The 19,937-nt window shown below is 46.7% G+C and overlaps 1 protein-coding gene across 1 annotated transcript; it reads left to right on the top strand.

Moving 5' to 3' along the window:
• Nucleotides 1-4,020: 4,020 nt before the first annotated feature.
• On the top strand, nt 4,021-13,624 carry LOC100091675 (keratin, type I cytoskeletal 27-like). The gene is made up of 8 exons (XM_029074602.2): nt 4,021-4,413; nt 4,787-4,869; nt 5,563-5,719; nt 7,455-7,616; nt 8,087-8,212; nt 11,215-11,432; nt 11,643-11,680; nt 13,018-13,624. The coding sequence occupies exons 1-8, from the start codon at nt 4,069-4,071 to the stop codon at nt 13,116-13,118; spliced, it is 1,230 nt and encodes a 409-aa protein (XP_028930435.1). The 5' UTR covers nt 4,021-4,068; the 3' UTR covers nt 13,119-13,624.
• The last annotated feature ends 6,313 nt before the right edge of the window (nt 13,625-19,937 follow it).

Below are 19,937 nucleotides of genomic sequence, written 5' to 3'. Positions count from 1 at the left end.
AAGGTAACTAAGTTGTCCCACGTAGGGCTAACAGTCTTAATCCCCATTTTCCAGATGAGGCGACTGAGGCACAGAGAAGTTAAGTGACTTGCCCAAAGTCACACAGCTGATAAGTGGCAGGGCCGGGATTAGAACCCACGACCTCCGACTCCCAAGCCCGTGCTCTTGCCACTGAGCCACACTGCTTCTCGAATTTAGGAATCTCAACATCACCCCAGCCCGATAGGATTACAAAGGTAATAATAATAATAATAATAATGTTGGTATTTGTTAAGCGCTTACTATGTGCCGAGCACTGTTCTAAGCGCTGGGGTAGACATAGGGGAATCAGGTTGTCCCACGTGGGGCTCACAGTCTTCATCCCCATTTTACAGATGAGGGAACTGAGGCCCAGAGAAGTGAAGTGACTTGCCCACAGTCACACAGCCGACAAGTGGCAGAGCTGGGATTCGAACTCATGAACCCTGACTCCAAAGCCCATGCTCTTTCCACTTCGCCACGCTGCTTCTCCAAAGGTACCCTTCACCCCACCACCTCACAGGATTTAAGAGCCTAGTTTCGATTCCCTGACAGAAACCCACCTACAAACCAAGCCAATATTAAACTTTTAAACTTTTCCCAGAGAACTAAGTCTCTGCCGTCGGGCCGGGGGTTCCACCGGGTTACTGTACTAACGCAAGTTCTTGACTCACTCAATGTTTGTCCAACTGAACAAAGATCGTGAATTTTCTCATTGTTTCTCTCACCCCGAGGGAGAAATTCCCCTGAAGCCACCAGCAAACAACAGGAAAACGCATTCATAGGATTGTTAAATCGCTGGACATAGCACTACTCACTGGCCCGACCACGACGTGGTGAAACAATCGGCGTAATTTCTCTGGTAGTAAAATAATTTATGCTTTAAGGCCAGATCCCTGCTTTTATCATCACCGGCAGCAACTACTTCTGAAAGAGATTACCACGGTCTGTCTCACGTACAGCTTTTCTTGGGCCCCCCTGGTTTCATAGCTTCTTTCAATAACAATAATAATGTTGGCATTTGTTAAGCACTTACTATGTGCAGAGCACTGTTCTAAGCGCTGGGGGAGATACAGGGTCATCAGGTTGTCCCACGTGAGGCTCACAGTCTTAATCCCCATTTTCCAAATGAGGGAACTGAGGCCCAGAGAAGTTAAGTGACTTGTCCAAAATCATACAGCTGACAAGTGGCAGGGCCGGGATTCGAACCCTTGACCTCTGACTCCCGAGCCTGGGTTCTTTCCACTGAGCCACGCTGCTTCTCTACCAGCGGATCCTGAGCCCGAATTTCAATTTACTTCACTTTCTGTGTAGGCTTTTGAGCATTCAATAGTTTCGATCTGCAAAATTCTGACTTGGAACAAGGCGTTTTTCCCCCCATTAGGTGTTCCATTCCTAAAACTTTCCATGCAGGTGTGGTGATTTAAGTGTTGGTGATTCTTATCAGACACCCAAAAAAAAAAAAAGTAAACACAGTCTGCATTGTTCTGAGGCCAAGGACTCTAGTCACTAGGCATTAACAGTAATCCCATCAGCGGTGCTTTTTCATTTACCCATCAGTAGTATTTATTGAGTGTCTACACTGTGCAGAACGCTGTACTAAGCTCTTGGGAGAGTTGTGTACACCAGAATTGGTAAAGACGTTCCCTGCTCACAAGAAGTTTACAGTCTAGAGGGGAAGAAAGAAATTATGCATATGTACATAAATGTCGTGGGGCTAAGGGTGGGCTGAGGTCCTTCATGGGCCCTCTGGACACGGCGACAGAGATTTTAATCATTTACTTACAATTTTGCTTCATTATGTACAAAGCACTGTTCACAGAGAATTTATTAAATGGCAAAATATTTTAATAGAGAGGATCAGACGGCTTCATTATGTACAAAGCACCGTTCACGGAGAATTTATTAAACGGCAAAATATTTTAATGTAAAGGATTAGGCGGACTCAAACGGAGTCTCGCCTAATTCTTTGAAGTGACTCGTCATCCTCGTAGAAGTTCCCAAGTTAGCTCCTAATAAACTCTCCTACCCAGAAAAAGTTGTCTATATGAAATTTCACAGCACAGTTATGTTAATCTTTAAGTTGCATCAACCTTCCCCTTCCACCTTTTATTAGTCTATTTATTTCTACCAACTTCGGTAGGTTTGGCAACCAACCAAGTCAGGCACGTCCAGGACCTCGGACGCTGAGCCTATGGCTTTTCCTAGAAAGGAAAGAATTTTTATCACTGCCCTGATTCAACCACAAATGAAGCAACTCCGGGGCCTTTGGAGAAGTTGGGGAATGAAAATAAAGGAACCAACGGCAGAAATCTTTGACCAACCCTTTCTCTCCATGATTTCCCCACCAAATTTACCGAAGTCTTCCCTCTCTGAACTTGCCTAACAGAATTCAAAACTTATTCACTGACAAAAATCATTACCCATTCGGGAATCTAATACACTCTCTGCTCATTTTACATTAGCAAAAGTTTCTAGGAATGGGCAAGGAAAAAGTTCTAATGTAGCCATTCCCTCTACCAGCGTCACCCCAAGCAGACACACTAAAAATAATTAGCTTTGTTAGTGAGTATTTCAGGGACCCTTATACAAAGCAGTATCTCTAAACCTCAGCGGGCTGATCAAGAGGTTTGCTAGGATTGCTGGTTGCCGAGGGACACCCTTGATTTCCGTCGATATTCGGAATCCAGACCGGATGAATTCACTTATCCTTCGCAAGTCGACGAGTCAGTTCGGAAGATAACTCTCTCCTGATTAAAACCATGGACTTGGGCACGGACTCGTCCCCTGTATCGGATGCTTTCTGCTACGTTAGGAAAACGAGCTAGTCTTTTTGTTTGCTTCTTTTTTCTTTGCTTGTTTTTTAATAGCGGATGTTAAGACACGGGCTGTACTAAGTGCTAGGTTTGATGATGATGGTATTTGTTGAGCGCTTACTATTCTGTGCACTGGAGTACATAGAAGGTTATCAGGTTGCCCCACGCGGGGTTCACAGTCTCAATCCCCATTTTACAGATGAGGTAACTGAGGCCCAGAGAAGTTAAGTGATTTGCCCAAAGTCACACAGCTGACAAGCGGCAGAGGCGGGATTAGAACCCGCAGCCCCTGACTCCCAAGCCCGGGCTCTTTCCACTAAGCCAGGCGGCTTCTCTACGAACTCATCGGGTTGGACACGGTCCAGGTCCCACATGGGGCTTTCAGTCTTAATCCCCATTTTACAGATGAGGGAACTAAGGCACAGAGAAGGTAGTTGACTCGCCCAAGGTCACCCACCAAACAAGCGGCAGAACTGGGATTAGAAACCAAGTCCTTCAACTCCCCGGGCCGTGCTCTTTCCGCTAGGCCACACTGCTTCTTCACGCCACGCTAGTTCAAAAAGTGAACAAAACCCGCAGAATTTGAATTTCTCTTACACGGTTTCAAAGACGCCCCAAAACTAATCCAAGGCAGCACATTCAATCAGGCTAAACACCTCCTTCTAGGTTTAATGAAGAAGGAATTATTTTTCAACCAGTGTGCAGGACCAGTCATTCCTAGAGTGTTACCTAAACTGAGATTTTAGCCCACGCTATTACTTCACCCGGTAAATCCCTGAGACAGACTGTGAGGTGTTTTCAAATCACCTCATCTGCAAAATTGCCTGCCTGACGACAAGTCGTTCTGGGGGAAAATGAATTGTGAATCAAGTCACAGAAACGGGAACAAAGCATGGGGGCAGAAATAGGAGGAATGAAAAAAAAAATGCCTAATGAGGCTGATATCATTTAAAGATGAATATTTCATTCCTCCCACAGTGAGATAGTGCACAGCTGGAAGCTTCTGTGTACTTTTAAACAAATACTGACGCTCAGCACAAAGTAACGAATAATAAATGATTATAAAACCACCTAGGATTACGGACGTCATAAAAAAAAATCTTCTGAGCGATTGGTATCAGGAGTGGAACACCCCATTTATTTTCTATAAAAGGACTTCAAACAGACTGAACTCAGCGCTCGCTGCCCCAGCTCGGCGCTTGCATTTGGCAACCCTAAGCTTCCCTCCGATACCATGTCCCACTCCCGGCAAAAATCAAGTCTCTGGCTATTCGACCTCGGTCGTGGAGGAGGAGGGTTTGCCGGGAAAAAATGCGGCCCCTTGGGAGGAGGCTTCCGTACCATCTTTGGGGACGGAGAGAGAGGCCTGCTCTCTGGCAATGAAAAGATAACCATGCAGAATCTGAATGACCGCTTGGCTACCTACCTGGACAAGGTCCGAGCTCTGGAGGAGGCCAACAAGGAGCTCGAGTTCAAAATCGAAGAGCGGTATGAGAAATTTGGTCGGGAAGCCGGTGGTCGTGGAGCCAAACGAGACTACAGCAAATATTTCCAGACGATCGAAGAGCTTAAGAAACAGGTAAGGCATTTTTCCATACCGCCGATTTGACGACCAGCCCGCAATTTGGTGACAACCTTCGATTTCTTTAGCTCTTCACGTCTGAGTCCGCCCTCCCCTCTGCCCAGAATAAGTAAAGGGTCGACTTTGCGGATTCCCATTCAGATGTGTAATGATGAGGGTAGAGATCCCTCATCCCAAATGTGGAATAATTAAAAAGGTATTTCCAAGACCCTAAAATTCTCAGCACGACTTGAACCGGAGGTAGTATTTCATAAATTAAGTGTTCGGTTAGCCAATGGACAGAATCGCCTGAGGGTTAAATCGTCAATTATCTGAGGGAATATCACCGATGAGCCGGTATGCTATTCCTTCATAATCCTTCTGTTTCCAGATCTTGGACGCAACCACTAAGAGTGCCAGCTTCGTGCTCCAGAATGACAATGTGCGACTAGCGGCGGACGACTTCAAACTGAAGTAGGTTGTTTAATCCGCTCTCGTCCCCTAAAATCTCAACTTTATTATTTTAGTGCCTGCCTCCAAAGCTAAAGTGTCAACCCTTGAGGGCAAAGTTACGGTCTACAAAGGCGAACAAATTTTTCCAAGCACTTGGCACGGCGTTCTGCCCACAGTAAATGCGATTGACTGATCGCATCAGAAATGGTAACAGAAACTTCACAGTGGGAATTGCTTAGTATCTTAACACTTACAAAACATCTTGGCATGTCCCCTCTAAATAAGCCACTATTCGTTTTTGGAAATACTGAGCTTTGCGGCGTTGGAAGCCTGGCCATGTAGCAAAGCGGAGAAAGGAGTGAATTTTTCCACATAGGCACAGATTTCAGACCCGAAAGACAGCTTTTCCCTTGGCTCCCAATCTCCCCGTGCCTGGGCCATAAAGCCCTATTTACAACCCTTTCTACTAGGTTCTGTTTTCTGGGAAAACCAAAGTTGGTTAATCGACAGAGAAATCTGTTCTAAAAAACAAAAATAACTCCCTTCTTTTCCAAACCAACACATCTAACGGAACTGTAAGACCTTGTTAGACTAAGGCGGCCCAAGTAAAACCGCAAAACGTCCGTTGGGCAAACATAATTTGCTGTCTACAGGTTAGCAGTCCAGTGGCGTGGTTCTCGTTTAAACTGAAAGTGCTTACAATCTTTTTTTGAGGTACGAGACCGAGCTGGCTCTACGCCAGGGCGTGGAAGCCGACAGCAGTGGCTTGCGTAGGGTTCTGGATGACTTGACCTTGTCTAAGACTGATCTGGAGATGCAGGTGGAGACTCTGAGGGAAGAATTGGCCTACCTCAAGAAGAACCACGCGGAGGTGGGTATGGGGGCATACGAATAAGTCGCCTCTCGCGTATTCTAGAGCGACCGTAAGCTTGTTATACTCGTGTACTCTCCCAAGTACTTCCTGCAATAACCCACTTCAATGCAGTACGCTCTGCGTAAACCCCCACTCCCATGGAGAATTCACTTGCTCCCCTAGCTTCAACTGCTCTCTCTATGCGGAGGATTCCCAAATCTACACCGCCAGCCCCGATCTCTCTGCTCCTCTTCAGTCTCGCATTTCCTCCTGCTCTCGGGAGGAATATGAGAATTTTATTCATATTAATTTCTGTCTCCCCCTGTACTCTGTAAGCTCACTGTGGGCAGGGATTGTGTCAGCTAATTCTGTCCAACTGTAATAACGTTGGTATTTGTTAAGCGCTTACTATGTGCAGACCACTGTTCTAAGCGCTGGGGTAGACACAGGGGAATCGGGTCGTCCCACGTGGGGCTCACAGTCTTCATCCCCATTTTACAGATGAGGTCACTGAGGCACAGAGAAGTGAAGTGACTCGCCCACAACTGTACTCTCCCAAGCATTTAGAACAGTATTTTGCACGGATTTGAGTACTCAGTAGATACCACTGATTGATTACAGTGCTCTGCACACAGGAAGCACGCAAAAAATACCATTGATGATGATCATCATCGTGAAGATGAACTTCTGCCCCGTTCGGTGAACTCTCATGTGCTGAGTTCTTATCCATCATTGCTATTTATGGAGCACTTACTGTGTGCAGGACACTGTACTGAGCACTTGAAGGAGTACAACGCAACAGATTTGATACACATTCCCTTCCCACAAGGAGCTTACAATCTAAAGGGGGAAATTTAGTTCTACTAAACTTTCATCACAGATTATAGTGATAACAATAATTACGGTATTTATTAAGCACTTACTATGTGCCAGGCACTGTACTAAGTGTTGATGGAGAATATGAGCGAATGGGGCTGGACGCAATCCGTCCCGACAGAGACGAGAAATCCTTGGAGAATATTCCGCCATGGCTGCCCGTTCCGTTAGCATAATGACAATCTAGCAGAAATCCAGGGAGCATCGGGGTATTCGAAAGATACCCTCAAGTTACCACTAAAATAATAACGATGGTATTTGTTGAGCGCTTACTATGTGCAAAGCACCGTTCTAAGCGCTGAGGGGGTTACAAGGTGATCGGGTTGTCCCACGTGGGGCTCATAGCCTTAATCCCCATTTTACAGATGAGGGACCTGAGGCTCGGAGAAGTGAAGTGACTTGCCCAAAGTCACACAGCTGACAAGTGGCGGAGCTGGGATTAGAACCCATGACCTCTGACTCCCAAGCCCGGGCTCTTTCCACCGAGCCACGCTGCTATCGGTGCCCCAGTTTCCTTCCATCTGTCTCTGCCACTTCCATCTCACTACCTCTGCATTTCGGTGGGCTCTCTGTCTCGGTAGAGAAGGTGTGAACTCTAAACCTGTGAAAAGGAAATATACCGTCTCAAAAAGGAATAACCAGATGGACTCGCGCGTATTTACATTTGGGACGGATGTCATTTTAGAAATTCACTCTCACCAACATTAACCCACCCACCTCATCCATTTGATCATGTTCATGTACCCTGCTCTGCTCCCCTGCCCCAGTTTTTTGTTTATTCATTTGCGAAGGAAGGAGCAGTGAGGTCACCGGGCAAATGAAACCAAGAATAGAATCCGTTTTTACCTTTCTATCTCACGTATCTGTCTCTACCCAGGAAATGAAAGGCCTGCAGTCTGCTTCGGGCTCGGATGTGAGTGTGGAAATGAACGCTGCCCCGGGAACGGACCTGACCAAACTTCTGAACGATATGAGGGCTCAGTACGAAAAGCTGGCGGGACAGAACCGCAGAGAGGCCGAAGCCTGGTTTCACGACAAGGTGAGCCACCCCCCCCAGAGAGGTCTCTGTCGGAACCCCGTCTTGCCTCGCCTTAGGCTGTCGAGTCATTTCCGAACCCTAGCGACTCTCGGGACGCACCTCCCTCAAGACGACCCGCTCTCCATCTGCGATCGTCCGGGTAGTGTGTCCACAGAGCTCGCTTGGTAAAAATAAGGAAGTGGTCTTCCGTGCAGTAAACTCGGGTCTCCGCCCTCGCCTCTCTCCCGGGCCGCTGCCGCCCAGCACGGGTGAGTTCTGACTTGTAACGATCGGCCTTCCACTGGCTAGCCGCTGCCCGAGCTAGGGATGGAACGGGTAGGCCTCCGCTTGATTCTCCCTCCCGTAGTCCAGACCGGTAGAGGACTGGACACTCTCCAGGTGCGATCCCGAGACGGGGGCAGAATCCCAGAGCTGTGAAACTGGAACCTGTTCTGTTGACTCCTGACGACAACTGTGAAAATACATTTCAGAGTGAATCGTTACAACAGCAGATTTCCATGGTAACTGATGAATCCAACACAGCCAAGAGTGAGATGACGGAACTGAAACGCACCCTCCAAGCCCTTGAGATCGAGCTCCAATCTGCCGTGGCCCTGGTATGTACACCGAAATTGAAATTTGCTTTTTTTCCATCTATAAATTCTTCAGTTGCTGGTCCTAATTCCTGAATTTAACAACGGCGGCATACTATTACTGTATTTTTTTTTTTGGTATTTCGCTCTATTGAGCACCCGTTGTGCACAGTATACGGTGCTCTGGGAGAATACAATAAGAAGTCTATAAGAGCAATTCATTTATGAAAGAGTGCAAACCGGAGAAAGGACAAGGCTACATCTGGTAGAAGCAGCATGGCTCAGTGGAAAGAGCCCGGGCTTCGGAGTCAGAGGTCATGAGTTCGACTCCCGGCTCTGCCGCTTGTCAGCTGGGTGACTGTGGGCGAGTCGCTTCACTTCTCTGGGCCTCAGTTCCCTCAGCTGTAAAATGAGGATTAGCTGTGAGCCTCACGTGGGGCAACCTGATTACCCTGTATCTACCCCAGCGCTCAGAACAGTGCTCTGCACCTAGTAAGCGCTTAACAAATACCGACATTATTACTATTAGAAGCAGGGGTCCGATCAAACAGCGTTCCTCAAGTGGTTTGGAAAATGAACAATCCAGTATTTCACGTAGGCAGGTCACCATTAAATTTGGAGGGGAAGCAGGTCAGAAACAAAACTTTAAAGGCATCTCTTCAAGTCCCGACGTTATTGCGAAGATAGCGTTCATAATGAGGTCACGCCTATGGAAACACTGACAGAGTTCCGAATGAGATCACCTCTGCTTTTCGAGGTGGGTGGTAAGCGCTTGACAGGTGAAGGGAATTAATCTCCAGAGATGCTATCTCCATATGGATTTCAACAGGAGTTTTAATCGTATGAGTCCCTGCTCAGTTTTAAATATGGAAATGAGAGGAAGTTTAAATACACCCACTTTTTACTCACTTACGCATTAAACTGAGGGCATGGGATCTGAGGGTTTAAAAATAAGAGTGATAACTATTGGGATTTAAAAAATTCAAATACAGAGTTTTCTTTTTGCTTCTATTTTTGCTTCTATATTTGCATGGCAAATATTCGGTAATATTAATCAGTTGTATTAATTAAGTGCGTACTGCGTGCAGAGCGCTGTACCAAGTGTTTAATATTACTCATTTGAAAGATCTGGAGTAGACGCGAATGCTTGATATTCCTGCTACCGCAATAATGTTGAGGAAATTTTTCTTTCTCTGGGCCATTCAACTCTAAATCAACCCCAAGTTTAGCAATATCCAAGTCTTGAGCTTGGAGGTGAGGGCTCTAGCCTGGAGCAAGAGTAATGATAAAACAAAGGCAAAAAATTGGGTAAAATAGACGTCAATCACACTCAAAAACTCAGGACTCCTCAGTGTGGGAAGAAGGGGAAATCTCTCAGGAAAATATACCCCTGGTGAATTTTAAAATACTGAAGCTTTCCAAGTATCACGTTCCAAAATCTATTTTGACGACACTGTAAATATTGACAATTTATTTCATAAATGTGCTTAAATCGACTTCTATCAACCAGAGCCAAATTAGGGTGGATGGATAAATTGGCACGTCTGTTCTGGCAGTGAACACGGTAAGAAAAACCTAAACTTTAACAAAATAATTGTTTTCAGATACATTCAGATCAGGTTAATTATACACCAGCCCATAAATGTCTGAGCTCAAGTCAGAAATGTAAGTAAATGCATCCCTAGTCCCCTTCCTACATGTAACAAACTGTAGGGAACGCAAAATTTCACAATGCTTGAGTCAAGAATTATTATAATTATATTATAATTACTATAATTAGAGAAGCAGCAGCGTGGCTCAGTGGAAAGAGCTCGGGCTTGGGAGTCAGAGGTCGTGGGTTCTAATCCCAGCTCTGCCACTTATCAGTTGCGTGACTTTGGGCAAGTCACTTAACTTCTCTGTGCCTCAGTTACCTCATGCGGAAAATGGGGATGAAGACTGTGAGCCCCACTTGGGACGACCTGATTACCCTTGTATCTACCCCAGCGCTTAGAACAGTGCTTGGCACATAATAATAATAATAATAATAATAATAATGTTGGTATTTGTTAAGCGCTTACTAGGTGCAGAGCACTGTTCTAAGCGCTGGGGTGGACACAGGGGAATCAGGTTGTCCCACGTGAGGCTCACAGTCTTAATCCCCATTTTACAGATGAGGTAACTGAGGCGCAGAGAAGTTAAGTGACTCGCCCACAGTCACACGGCTGACAGGTCGCAGAGCCGGGATTCGAAACCCCGACCTCTGAGTCCGAAGCCAGAGCCACAGTAAGCCACAGTAAGCGCTTAACAAATACCAAAATTTATTTATTTTTTATAATAATAAAAATAGGGTTTTTTAGCGCTTAGGATGTGTCAAGCATCGTTCTAAGCACTGGGGTAGAAACGAGTCAGTCGGACACAGTCCTTGTCCCACGTGTAAGTAGGAGGGAGAACAGGTAACGAATCCCCATTTTGCAGATGAGGAAACTGAGGCACGGGGAAGTTAAGAGATTCGACCGAGTTCACAAAGCAGGTCAACGCTGGGCCAGGATTAGAACCCAGGTCCCGTGACCGGCCCAACAATCACCGTACTCCCTTTTCGGTATGAGAAGGGGTTGACAAGGAAGATGAGCTATAAATCTATATGTTCCTATGCTACAGGTATATTCTTATTCTTCTTGTACAGAGAATCGCCATAGGCCTAAATCTCCTGGCCCACCTACCTTCTAGTAAAATAGCGAGAAGCAGTGTGGCCGGGGAGACGGAAGGGCCCGGGTTCTAATCCCGGCTCCGCCACTTGCCTGCTGTGTGACCCTGGGCAAGTCACTTCACTTTTCTGTGCCTCAGTGACCTCAACTGTAAAATGGATGTTTAGACTGTGAGTCCCGCGGGACATGGACTGTGTCCAACCTGATCGGCCTGCATCTGCCCCTACGTTTAGTATTGTGCCTGGAACATCGTGAGTGGTAAACAGATACTATTAAAAGCAGTATTCCTTCATTTCTGAACTCATTCCTTGAATCACCGGCGGATCGTTTTCTCGCCAGAAAAACTCTCTGGAAGGAAGCTCGGGGGAAACGGAAACGAACTACCGAGCTCAGCTTTCACAAACCCAGGTCCAGATCAGTGCGCTGGAGGCTCGGCTCCTTCGGATCCGGACCGAAATGGAAAACCAGAGCACCGAACACAACCAGCTTCTGGATGTCAAGACCCGCCTGGAGAATGAGATCGAGACCTACCGTCGTCTGCTAGATGAAGAGGGAGGGTAAGCGATGGAGCAGGATGTGGGGAGCAGACGAACTGATCGGCCCTCGTCCATGGTTTTCCTTCCAATCTCCATCTATATCCCACCGGTAAAAACCGAGAGCCACGGGTCTAGTCAAATCGTACAAACTATATCACGCTTTACAAACCGCAGAATCCTAGTTAGGATTTACGGCTGTTATCAAAATGAGAGTGTCGTTTTTCTTTTCAGGCACGGCGGTGGATCCAGAACAGGAAACCCAGTCAAAGGTGAGTAGACTCTGCGGGAGTTTATCCAAAACTCCGTATCATTTTCAGAGTGAGAGAGAGAAAGAGAGAGAGAGCGCGCACAGAAGCGGTGTGGCCTAATGGAGGGAGCCTGGACCTGGGAGTTAGAGGACCTGGGTTCTCGGCCTGACTCTCTGCCACTTGCCTGCCATGTGACCTTGACAAGACACATAATTTCCTTCTGCTTCGGCTCACCCATCTGCAAAATGGGGAGGTAATTACAGGGTCATTAAATTCTAATTACAGGGTCATTACATTCTGTGAAAAACCCACTTCCATACAGTGGAAGGAGACTTTTAAAAATATTCAAACCACTGAAATCTGCCATTCAAATATAAAATACTGGACCCTCATGCCCAATCCGGATTCTGCGTCGTTGGTGGGCCGATATTCCGATGCTCACCGAAGAAAAGTATAACAAAAAGAACAGCAGTGATAGAGAAGCAGCGTGGCTCAGCGGAAAGACCCCGGGCTTGGGAGTCACCGGTCATGGGTTCTAATCCCGCCCCCGCCACTTGTCAGCTGTGTGACTTTGGGCAAGTCACTTCACCTCTCTGTGCCTCATCTGTAAAATGGGGATTAAGACTGTGAGCCCCACGTGGGACAAGCTGGTCACCTCGCGTCCCCCCCTCAGCGCTTAGAACGGTGCTTCGCACATAGTAAGCGCCTGCTTAACAGATACCATCATCAGTAATAGCAGCAGCGACAGTGGTTGTATTTGTCGAATGCCCACTGAATGCAAACAAATACGGTCGAGGTGTATGAAAGAGAAAAAGTTGAGCTAGGTGAGGATAAAATGTGATTCATGATGTGAATATGCTTTGAATACATAAAAAACACAAGACTCAAAAACAACTGTTGTTATTTATGTTGGCGGGGTTATTATCATTATTATTATTGTTCTCTCCCCACTAAAATCTTACACTCTCAATGGGGTAGAAAGATACCGGGCGATCCCTCGGCTTTTTGAGCTGGACATCCGGTTTCCTCACCCCGGGTCTCTGAAGAGATCTGAGCGTTTCTCATCAAGGCAAAGAGCCAAAATGGTGACTTTTTTGGTCTACCAGCTCTTTGAAGTTCGTACCTCCCAATCCTCTTCCCCATGAAAATTCCTGTCTCCTTGGCCTCTCCATCACTCCGAATGAAAAATTAGCACCTCTGGATAGGACATCCTCCCTATCGTTCTGCCCCCCTTTGTTTCCAGACTCACCCAGAAGAAATGGCTACCATTTGCTTTCTTGGACCATTTCAACTAAGTGACCGTTTGCCTCATGTTGACCCAGGCCAAATTGTACATTTTAATCGCATTTCCTTTACAGAACCAACAAAAACATTTCTGTACAAAACCATCGTTGAGGAGCTGGTTGATGGAATTGTCGTTTCATCTCAGATAAGGAATGTCCATCAAAGATCGGCTTAAAAGAGACCTCGCGGAAGAAAGCCCATGATTTGAGGGCCCTTTCATCTATTGCGTTTAGAGACGCAAAATTCCCTATCCTTTACCATTTGGTGAGTAGGATCGAGTCCTAAATATCCTGGGAAACAAGGGGTCTAGTCATATTTTCCGCTTGGGTTATAGAAGCAAAACCGTGGTATATTTTGGAAGTTCTTTGATCTTTTTCAATAATCGTCTTTTGGAGTTTTTGGAATTTTCATAATCTTCTTATTTGCTCTACCCCAAGATTAATATCATCCTTATTTCAGACAGCCTGTCCCGAATGGACCCTCTGTCAGAAGTCAGTTAGATCCATTTAAATCTGTGCTAAGACTTTCGCTCCTTGCTTAAAAATTAACAAGATATTAAGTAACTGAAACTATTTGCTTCAAACGATGATGTATGAGAATAAAGTTACATTTTACCATGGCCAGTTGGTGAATGCATGATTTCAAAGTCGGAATGATCAAATAAATGTTTCAAGTACTGTCGATGAGAGATCCAAATCTTTGTTTTGAATTATAAAATAAATTTAAGAAATGTAATTCAGGGAAGTCAATCGACAAATCCCCGCAAATTCCATCTACACATGTGGGCAAACAGTTAACTGTAAAGCTAATACTCTGCAGGAAGCCGAATACTGCTGGACACTGCTTAAACTTTAATTAATACGCACAAAGAATGGAAGCACACAAAGTGCAGGATTCAAGGCTTTGACTTCTCTTAAATTTTTAGTACGGTGTTGGCGATGATGTATCCCGATTATTTTTTGGTAACAAATGATCCCGTTGAAGGTAGACAATGGAAGGAAAGGAAAAATCACGTCTCCCAGGAAATGAAGGAGCTCACTCAAGACTTCCTAATCACGTTGGTATTTGTTAAGCGCTTACTCTGTGCCGAGCACTGTTCTAAGCGCTGGGGTAGACACAGGGGAATCGGGTCGTCCCACGTGGGGCTCACCGTCTTAATCCCCATTTTACAGATGAGGTCACTGAGGCACCGAGAAGTGAAGCGACTTGCCCAAAGTCACACAGCTGACAAGTGGCCGAGCCGGGATTCGAACCCGTGACCCCTGACTCCAAAGCCCGGGCTCTTTCCACGGAGCCACGCTGCTTCCTAGCACCATGGGGTGGCCTTGGGCTGAGTCGAGCCCCCGACTTCCTTTGACAGGGGGAAAGAAAGATCTAGATCCGTCTCTTGGGTCCCGAAATGCTGGTTACCGAGGAGCCTTCTCAACGTTGGCTCCACCTGGGTAAACCCATATCCACTAATGAAGCTAGCGGGGAGGTGTAGGCTGGAAAAGTGAAAGTTGATGAACAATTCTGTAATTTTTCTGGTATAAATCTTAGTTTGTGCTTTTAAATCTGTTGGAATTTACTTTCGTGCATTCTTTTCAACTGCATCCCTGAGTAAAACATTGCTTCCGAGCAGCTGCTTGTAATCAGAGTTTTATAGTTCAACGACGACTTATAAAATCAGAAGGCAGAATTCTCTTTGGGATTCTGGATGGATTCCTCATCTCTTTAATTCCTTTTGAATGCTGGTCAGTAGAAGGGCTTCTCACTCTCCGTATTTTAAGGGAGTGTCTCATGTAATATTCAGTTCTCTGTGGTCAGTAGACGCTCAGTATATCGCTTGATGAGCAACAGCCTATCAAGCATCATTTTATCGGACGGTAACTACAGTATCTTATGGATTGAACGTGGCTCTCCGAAGAGGCAGGCTTTATAATATGCCAGTAAGTCCATGATTATTCCAAATGGCCCTCCGATTTTCACTCCTTCCGTGGATGAGTGAAAGCTGAAAATCTTCAATAGAGATTGCCCAAGTAGCCACTTGGAACTCCTGATTTTCCACATTCCCTACAGAATTTGAACAGTCTGCCGTGACACAAGATGTTCAGCCATAATATATGAAAAAGGCAGAGGAGAGGGTGGTTCCCCTGGCTACACAGGAAGCAGCGTGGCTCAGTGGAAAAGAGCCTGGGCTTCGGAGTCAGAGGTCGTGAGTTCGACTCCCGGCTCTGCCACTTGTCAGCTGAGTGACCGCGGGCAAGTCCCTTCACTTCTCTGGGCCTCGGTTCCCTCATCTGGAAAATGGGGATTAACCGTGAGCCTCACGTGGGACAACCTGATGACCCTGTATCTACCCCAGCGCTTGGAACAGTGCTCTGCACATAGGAAGCGTTTAACAAATACCAACGGCATTATCATTATTATTATTATTACACAGGAGCACTCTGGGTCTATTACCCATCCACTCTCTCTAGCACCGCTCAGTCCCACCGTCGACTTCTCCGAGAAAAGCTGCACATCTGTTGCAAAAAGTAAAAGAATCTAAACCCTTTATTTGCCACTCTGCCAATGCAGGAATATACATACGGTATATTTTCACATTAAATGCTAACAACAAGCCACCGACTTTCAGATGAAGAATCTAAGCGGATCTCCTGTCAAAGAGGCCTACGTTCTAACCGGAGAGTCAATCAACATGCAAATTAACCAGTTTTAAAAAAATAAACATCTCGATGAGGCGGGGGTCTATCACCTCACCTTAAAAACTTCAAAATAGGCATTATGTTCTTAAAGTGAACCAACCCGAAAAATACGGCATACACCCTAGAAAACATGAGGAGGAGCGATAGTAATATTTTAGTAGTTTACTAAGTGCTTACTGTGTGCAAAGCACTGGGAAAGACTACACAGATGGGATTAGTCTCTGTCCCTGGCCCTTTGGAGCACACAGTCTACAAAGATAATAAAGATGATATTTGTTCATTCCTTCATTCAGTAGCATTTACTGAGCGCTTACTATGTGCAGAGCACTGTACTAAGCGCTTGGAACGGACAAATCGGTAACAGATAGAGACAGTCCCTGCCCTCTGACGGGCTGACGGTCTAATCGGGGGAGACGGACAGACGAGAACGACGGCAGTAAACAGAATCGAGATAAACAGAATCAAAGATAGAATTTGTTAAGAGCTAACTCTGTGCCAAGCACCAAGCGCTGGAATGGATAGAAGCAAATCGAGTTGGACAGAGTCCCTGTCCCATGTGGGGCTCACAGTCTCAACCCCCATTTTACAGATGAGGTAACTGAGGCATATAGAAGTGAAGCGACTTGCCCGAGGTCACAGAACAGACAGGTGGAGGAGCTGCGATTATATAAGTAGGGGAGCGGGGATTGGAGAAAGGCACAAGAAGAGATGAAACAAGACATTAAGACAACAGAAAGATATAGATGAATACGCAAACTTAAAAAAAGATTAGTGGGAATTGGGCTCCCGGGGCAGAATTTCAGGCTTCTCACTAGCTCAGTCGACGGTCCAAACCACAGCCCCAGCAGCCATCTAAGCTACCTCACAGAAGCATCTTTTCCTCTCTAGATGGTGAAAACCCCACGGCCAGGGACCGTGTCCCACTAATTCGGTCGGAAAGACCCGAGGACAGAGGGTCAGAAGACCCCGACTCTACTCCCAGCTCCGCCACTTGCCACCCGCAAGACCTCGGATAAGTCACTTAACGTCTCTGGGCTTCGGTTTCCTCTTCTGTAAATTCTGGGTAAAATACCCTCCCCTCCTCTCAGACTGTAAGTCCCAGGTAGGACAGGGACTGGGTTTGATGTGATTATCTTTTCATCCACCCCAGTTCTTAGCACAGTGCTTGGCCCAGCAAAAGCACTTTACGAGTACCCTAATTATTATTCAGTCGCGCACTCGGAAAGGAGCAATTCCAACTTCGCGAAATCTTTAGCTCTTATAGATTGTCAAAACGGGTGGAGTTTATACTCTTAGTGCTTGAAAGCGAGCATGCTTTTTTTTTTTCCCATACCTCCTTAATATATGAGTAATTGACCTCTGCAGCAGCATGTTGGAGCTCAGGACTAATGATTTTGTTTGTGGTAGATCTTTATCTGTGTGTCAACACTTCCCAGAGTCATATTTCGGGAACAAACATTCCAGGATGGCACAAAGCCACCGGTGTAGACAGGTCTGAGAAAAACAATTAAGAGGGAAAATAAGGATTGACGGATTAGTGACGTGAATCCTTCAAGGGGTAGGAGTGTGAAAATGGTTTTAGAAGGTGTCACAGTGGGTAAATGCACACGGTAAGTATTCCTGTCCATCTGCCTTTCCCATGTAGTTGTACTGACTCTCAGAAATGCGTCACTTTCATGAGGGAATTGATTTTTGCCCGTCAAAGGGCGGGGACCGTATCTGTTACCGATTTGTCCATTCCCAGCGCTCAGTACAGCGGTCTGCACATAGTAAGCGCTCAGTAAATACTACTGAATGAAGGAGTTTTTCATCTGGGGAGAAGCCAGCCTATCTCTAAAAAACGAGGCACTCATCAGTGATCAGGGTTTAATCAAAAAGATCCAGCCGCTGTGCGACCTGATATTTATCAGTTGCCACTCGGGTTATTCTGGTTTTCGGACCAGGCAACTTAACACAGACCAGTTTCTTACCATTTAAATAGGGAGAGAGAAGCTGGAGAAAACCAGAAAAGGGCCGCTGACGAGAAGGGGGATAGAAATGCTGCCATTTGAGGAGAATTCAACTCACTGAAGCCTTCAGCCTAGCAGGGCAAGGGGCCATGACTGAGACTTACCAATCCCCGAAGAGTGAAAACATCAAATTGTTGCTCGCATGCCCACACCACCAAGATGTTAATTTATGTTAATATCTATCTCCCACTCTAGACTGTGGGTGGGGGAAGTGGCTACCAACTCCCAAGACCTTAGTACAGTGCTCTGCCCCCACTAAGCCCTCAACAGGTACCATAAATCGATTGACCGATGAGACGGCATCCACCCAAGTTCGAAATGAATCGGTTCTTCACGTTCTCATTCGATCGTACTTATTGAGCCCCTACTGTGTGCCGGGCACTGTATTAAGAGCTTGGGAGAGTACGGTGCAGCAATAAACAGACACATTCCCTGCCCACAAGGAGCTTATAATTAACCTGGGAGGTCTTGATTCTATTTACTGCTACTGTCATCGTCCGTCTCCCCCGATTAGACCGTAAGCCCGTCAGAGGGCTGGGGCTGTCTCTGTTACCGATCTGTACAGTCCAAGTGCTTAGTACAGTGTTCTGCACACAGTAAGCGCTCAATAAATACTACTGAGTGAATGAAGGCAGCCAAAAACATCATCCAGTTCCCGAGGGGCTTGGCTAAATTCATGAGTAAGTGGTCCATTTGGGGTTACTAGAGAGAAAGCAAAGGATGTTCAATGGTATATCCCCAAACGCTCAAAGGACAGCCAAGGGGACAGCTACCTCTCTTGCCCTCCAGTCGCCTGCTTCTCGACCAAGCGATGGCATTGATCGCCGAGCGCCTGCCGTGCGCTGTGGGAGATTACAATGCAACTGAGTTGGTGAACCCGATCCCTGCCCCCAAGAAGTTTAAGGAATTTACAGACTAATTGGTGAGAGCGACAAACCTATAGGAGGTGATGATCGTGATGATAACAACAATCTATTTCTTTGTTAACCGCTACGTGTCAATCACTGCCATAAGCGCTGGAGTAGACACGGACTGATCAGGTCGGACACGGTCCCGGTCCCCCGTGGGGCTCACGGTCTTCGTCCCCAACTTACAGATGGCACAGAGGCATATGAGCCTGTGACGATGAGGCACGTGAGCATACGAGACTATGGCATAGAGGCATATGCCTCCAAATGAGGCACAGAGAAGTGAAGTGACTTGTCCAGGGTCGCACAGCAGACGCGCGGAGGAGCTGGGATTAGAACGCAGGTCCTTCTGGCCGCCGGGCCCGGGTCCTATCCACTAGGCCTTGTTGTTAAGTGCTTACTGTGCCCTGCATTAAGCACTGAGGTAAATACAGGACAATCAGGTCAGACAGTCCCCGACCCACTTGGGCTCCCAGCCTAAGAAGAAGGGAGAACAGGCATCGAACCCCCATTTTACGATGAGGAAACTGAGGCCGAGAGACATTTCGTGACGCGCGCAAGATCGGACACCAGGCAAGTGGCAGAGCCGGGGTCAGAACTCGGGGCCTCTGCCTCCCGGGCCCTTGACCTTTCCATTAAGCTGGGCCGCTTGCCTAACGTAAAACCTTAAATAAACACATAGTTACGCTATACTAGATGCTCTGTCCCAAGGAATTCGGAGATTATCACGGAGGAATTTGATATTTAGCAGGGATTTGGGAGAAACACCATTTGGCAAACTGGAACGGTATTTTAGGAAGGGGGTGGGCAGAGGTTTGGCGGCAGGAAAACTGCAGGCGAGGGACGGTTGAGGAGAAGCAGCGTGGCTCAGTGGAAAGAGCACGGGCTTGGGAGTCAGAGGTCATGAGTTCGAATCCCGGCCCTGCCGCTCGTCGGCTGTGCGACTGTGGGCGAGTCACTTCACTTCTCTGGGCCTCAGTTACCTCATCTGTAAGATGGGGATTAACTGTGAGCCTCCCGTGGGACAACCTGATTCCCCCGTATCTCCCCCAGCGCTCAGAACGGGGCTCGGCACCTAGTAGGCGCTTAACGAATGCCAACATTATTCAGTTAGCAGAGGCAGGGTGGTGGAAGGCATGGGTTGCCACCTAACATGAAAGAGACTTGAATCCAAAAGACAAAATCCAAGTCAGAGGTAAGTGGGGATTGGGGAGTCACTGTAAGGTGGCGAGAAAGGGAGCGGTGTCATCTGACCAGCATTTCAGAAGGCCAATTTATGTTGCTCTGTGTAGCCGGATGGGCTAAAGAGAGAAACGGCTTGAGGAGAAGAACTCAGCAAGGAGGGTGTCGAAATAGTTACAGAATGAGGTCGTCAGGGTGTGCATTAAGG

Source organism: Ornithorhynchus anatinus, chromosome 11 (genome assembly GCF_004115215.2).
Source record: "Ornithorhynchus anatinus isolate Pmale09 chromosome 11, mOrnAna1.pri.v4, whole genome shotgun sequence".
NCBI classification, from domain to species: Eukaryota; Metazoa; Chordata; class Mammalia; order Monotremata; family Ornithorhynchidae; genus Ornithorhynchus; species Ornithorhynchus anatinus.
This window is presented reverse-complemented; position numbering and strand designations above follow the sequence as displayed.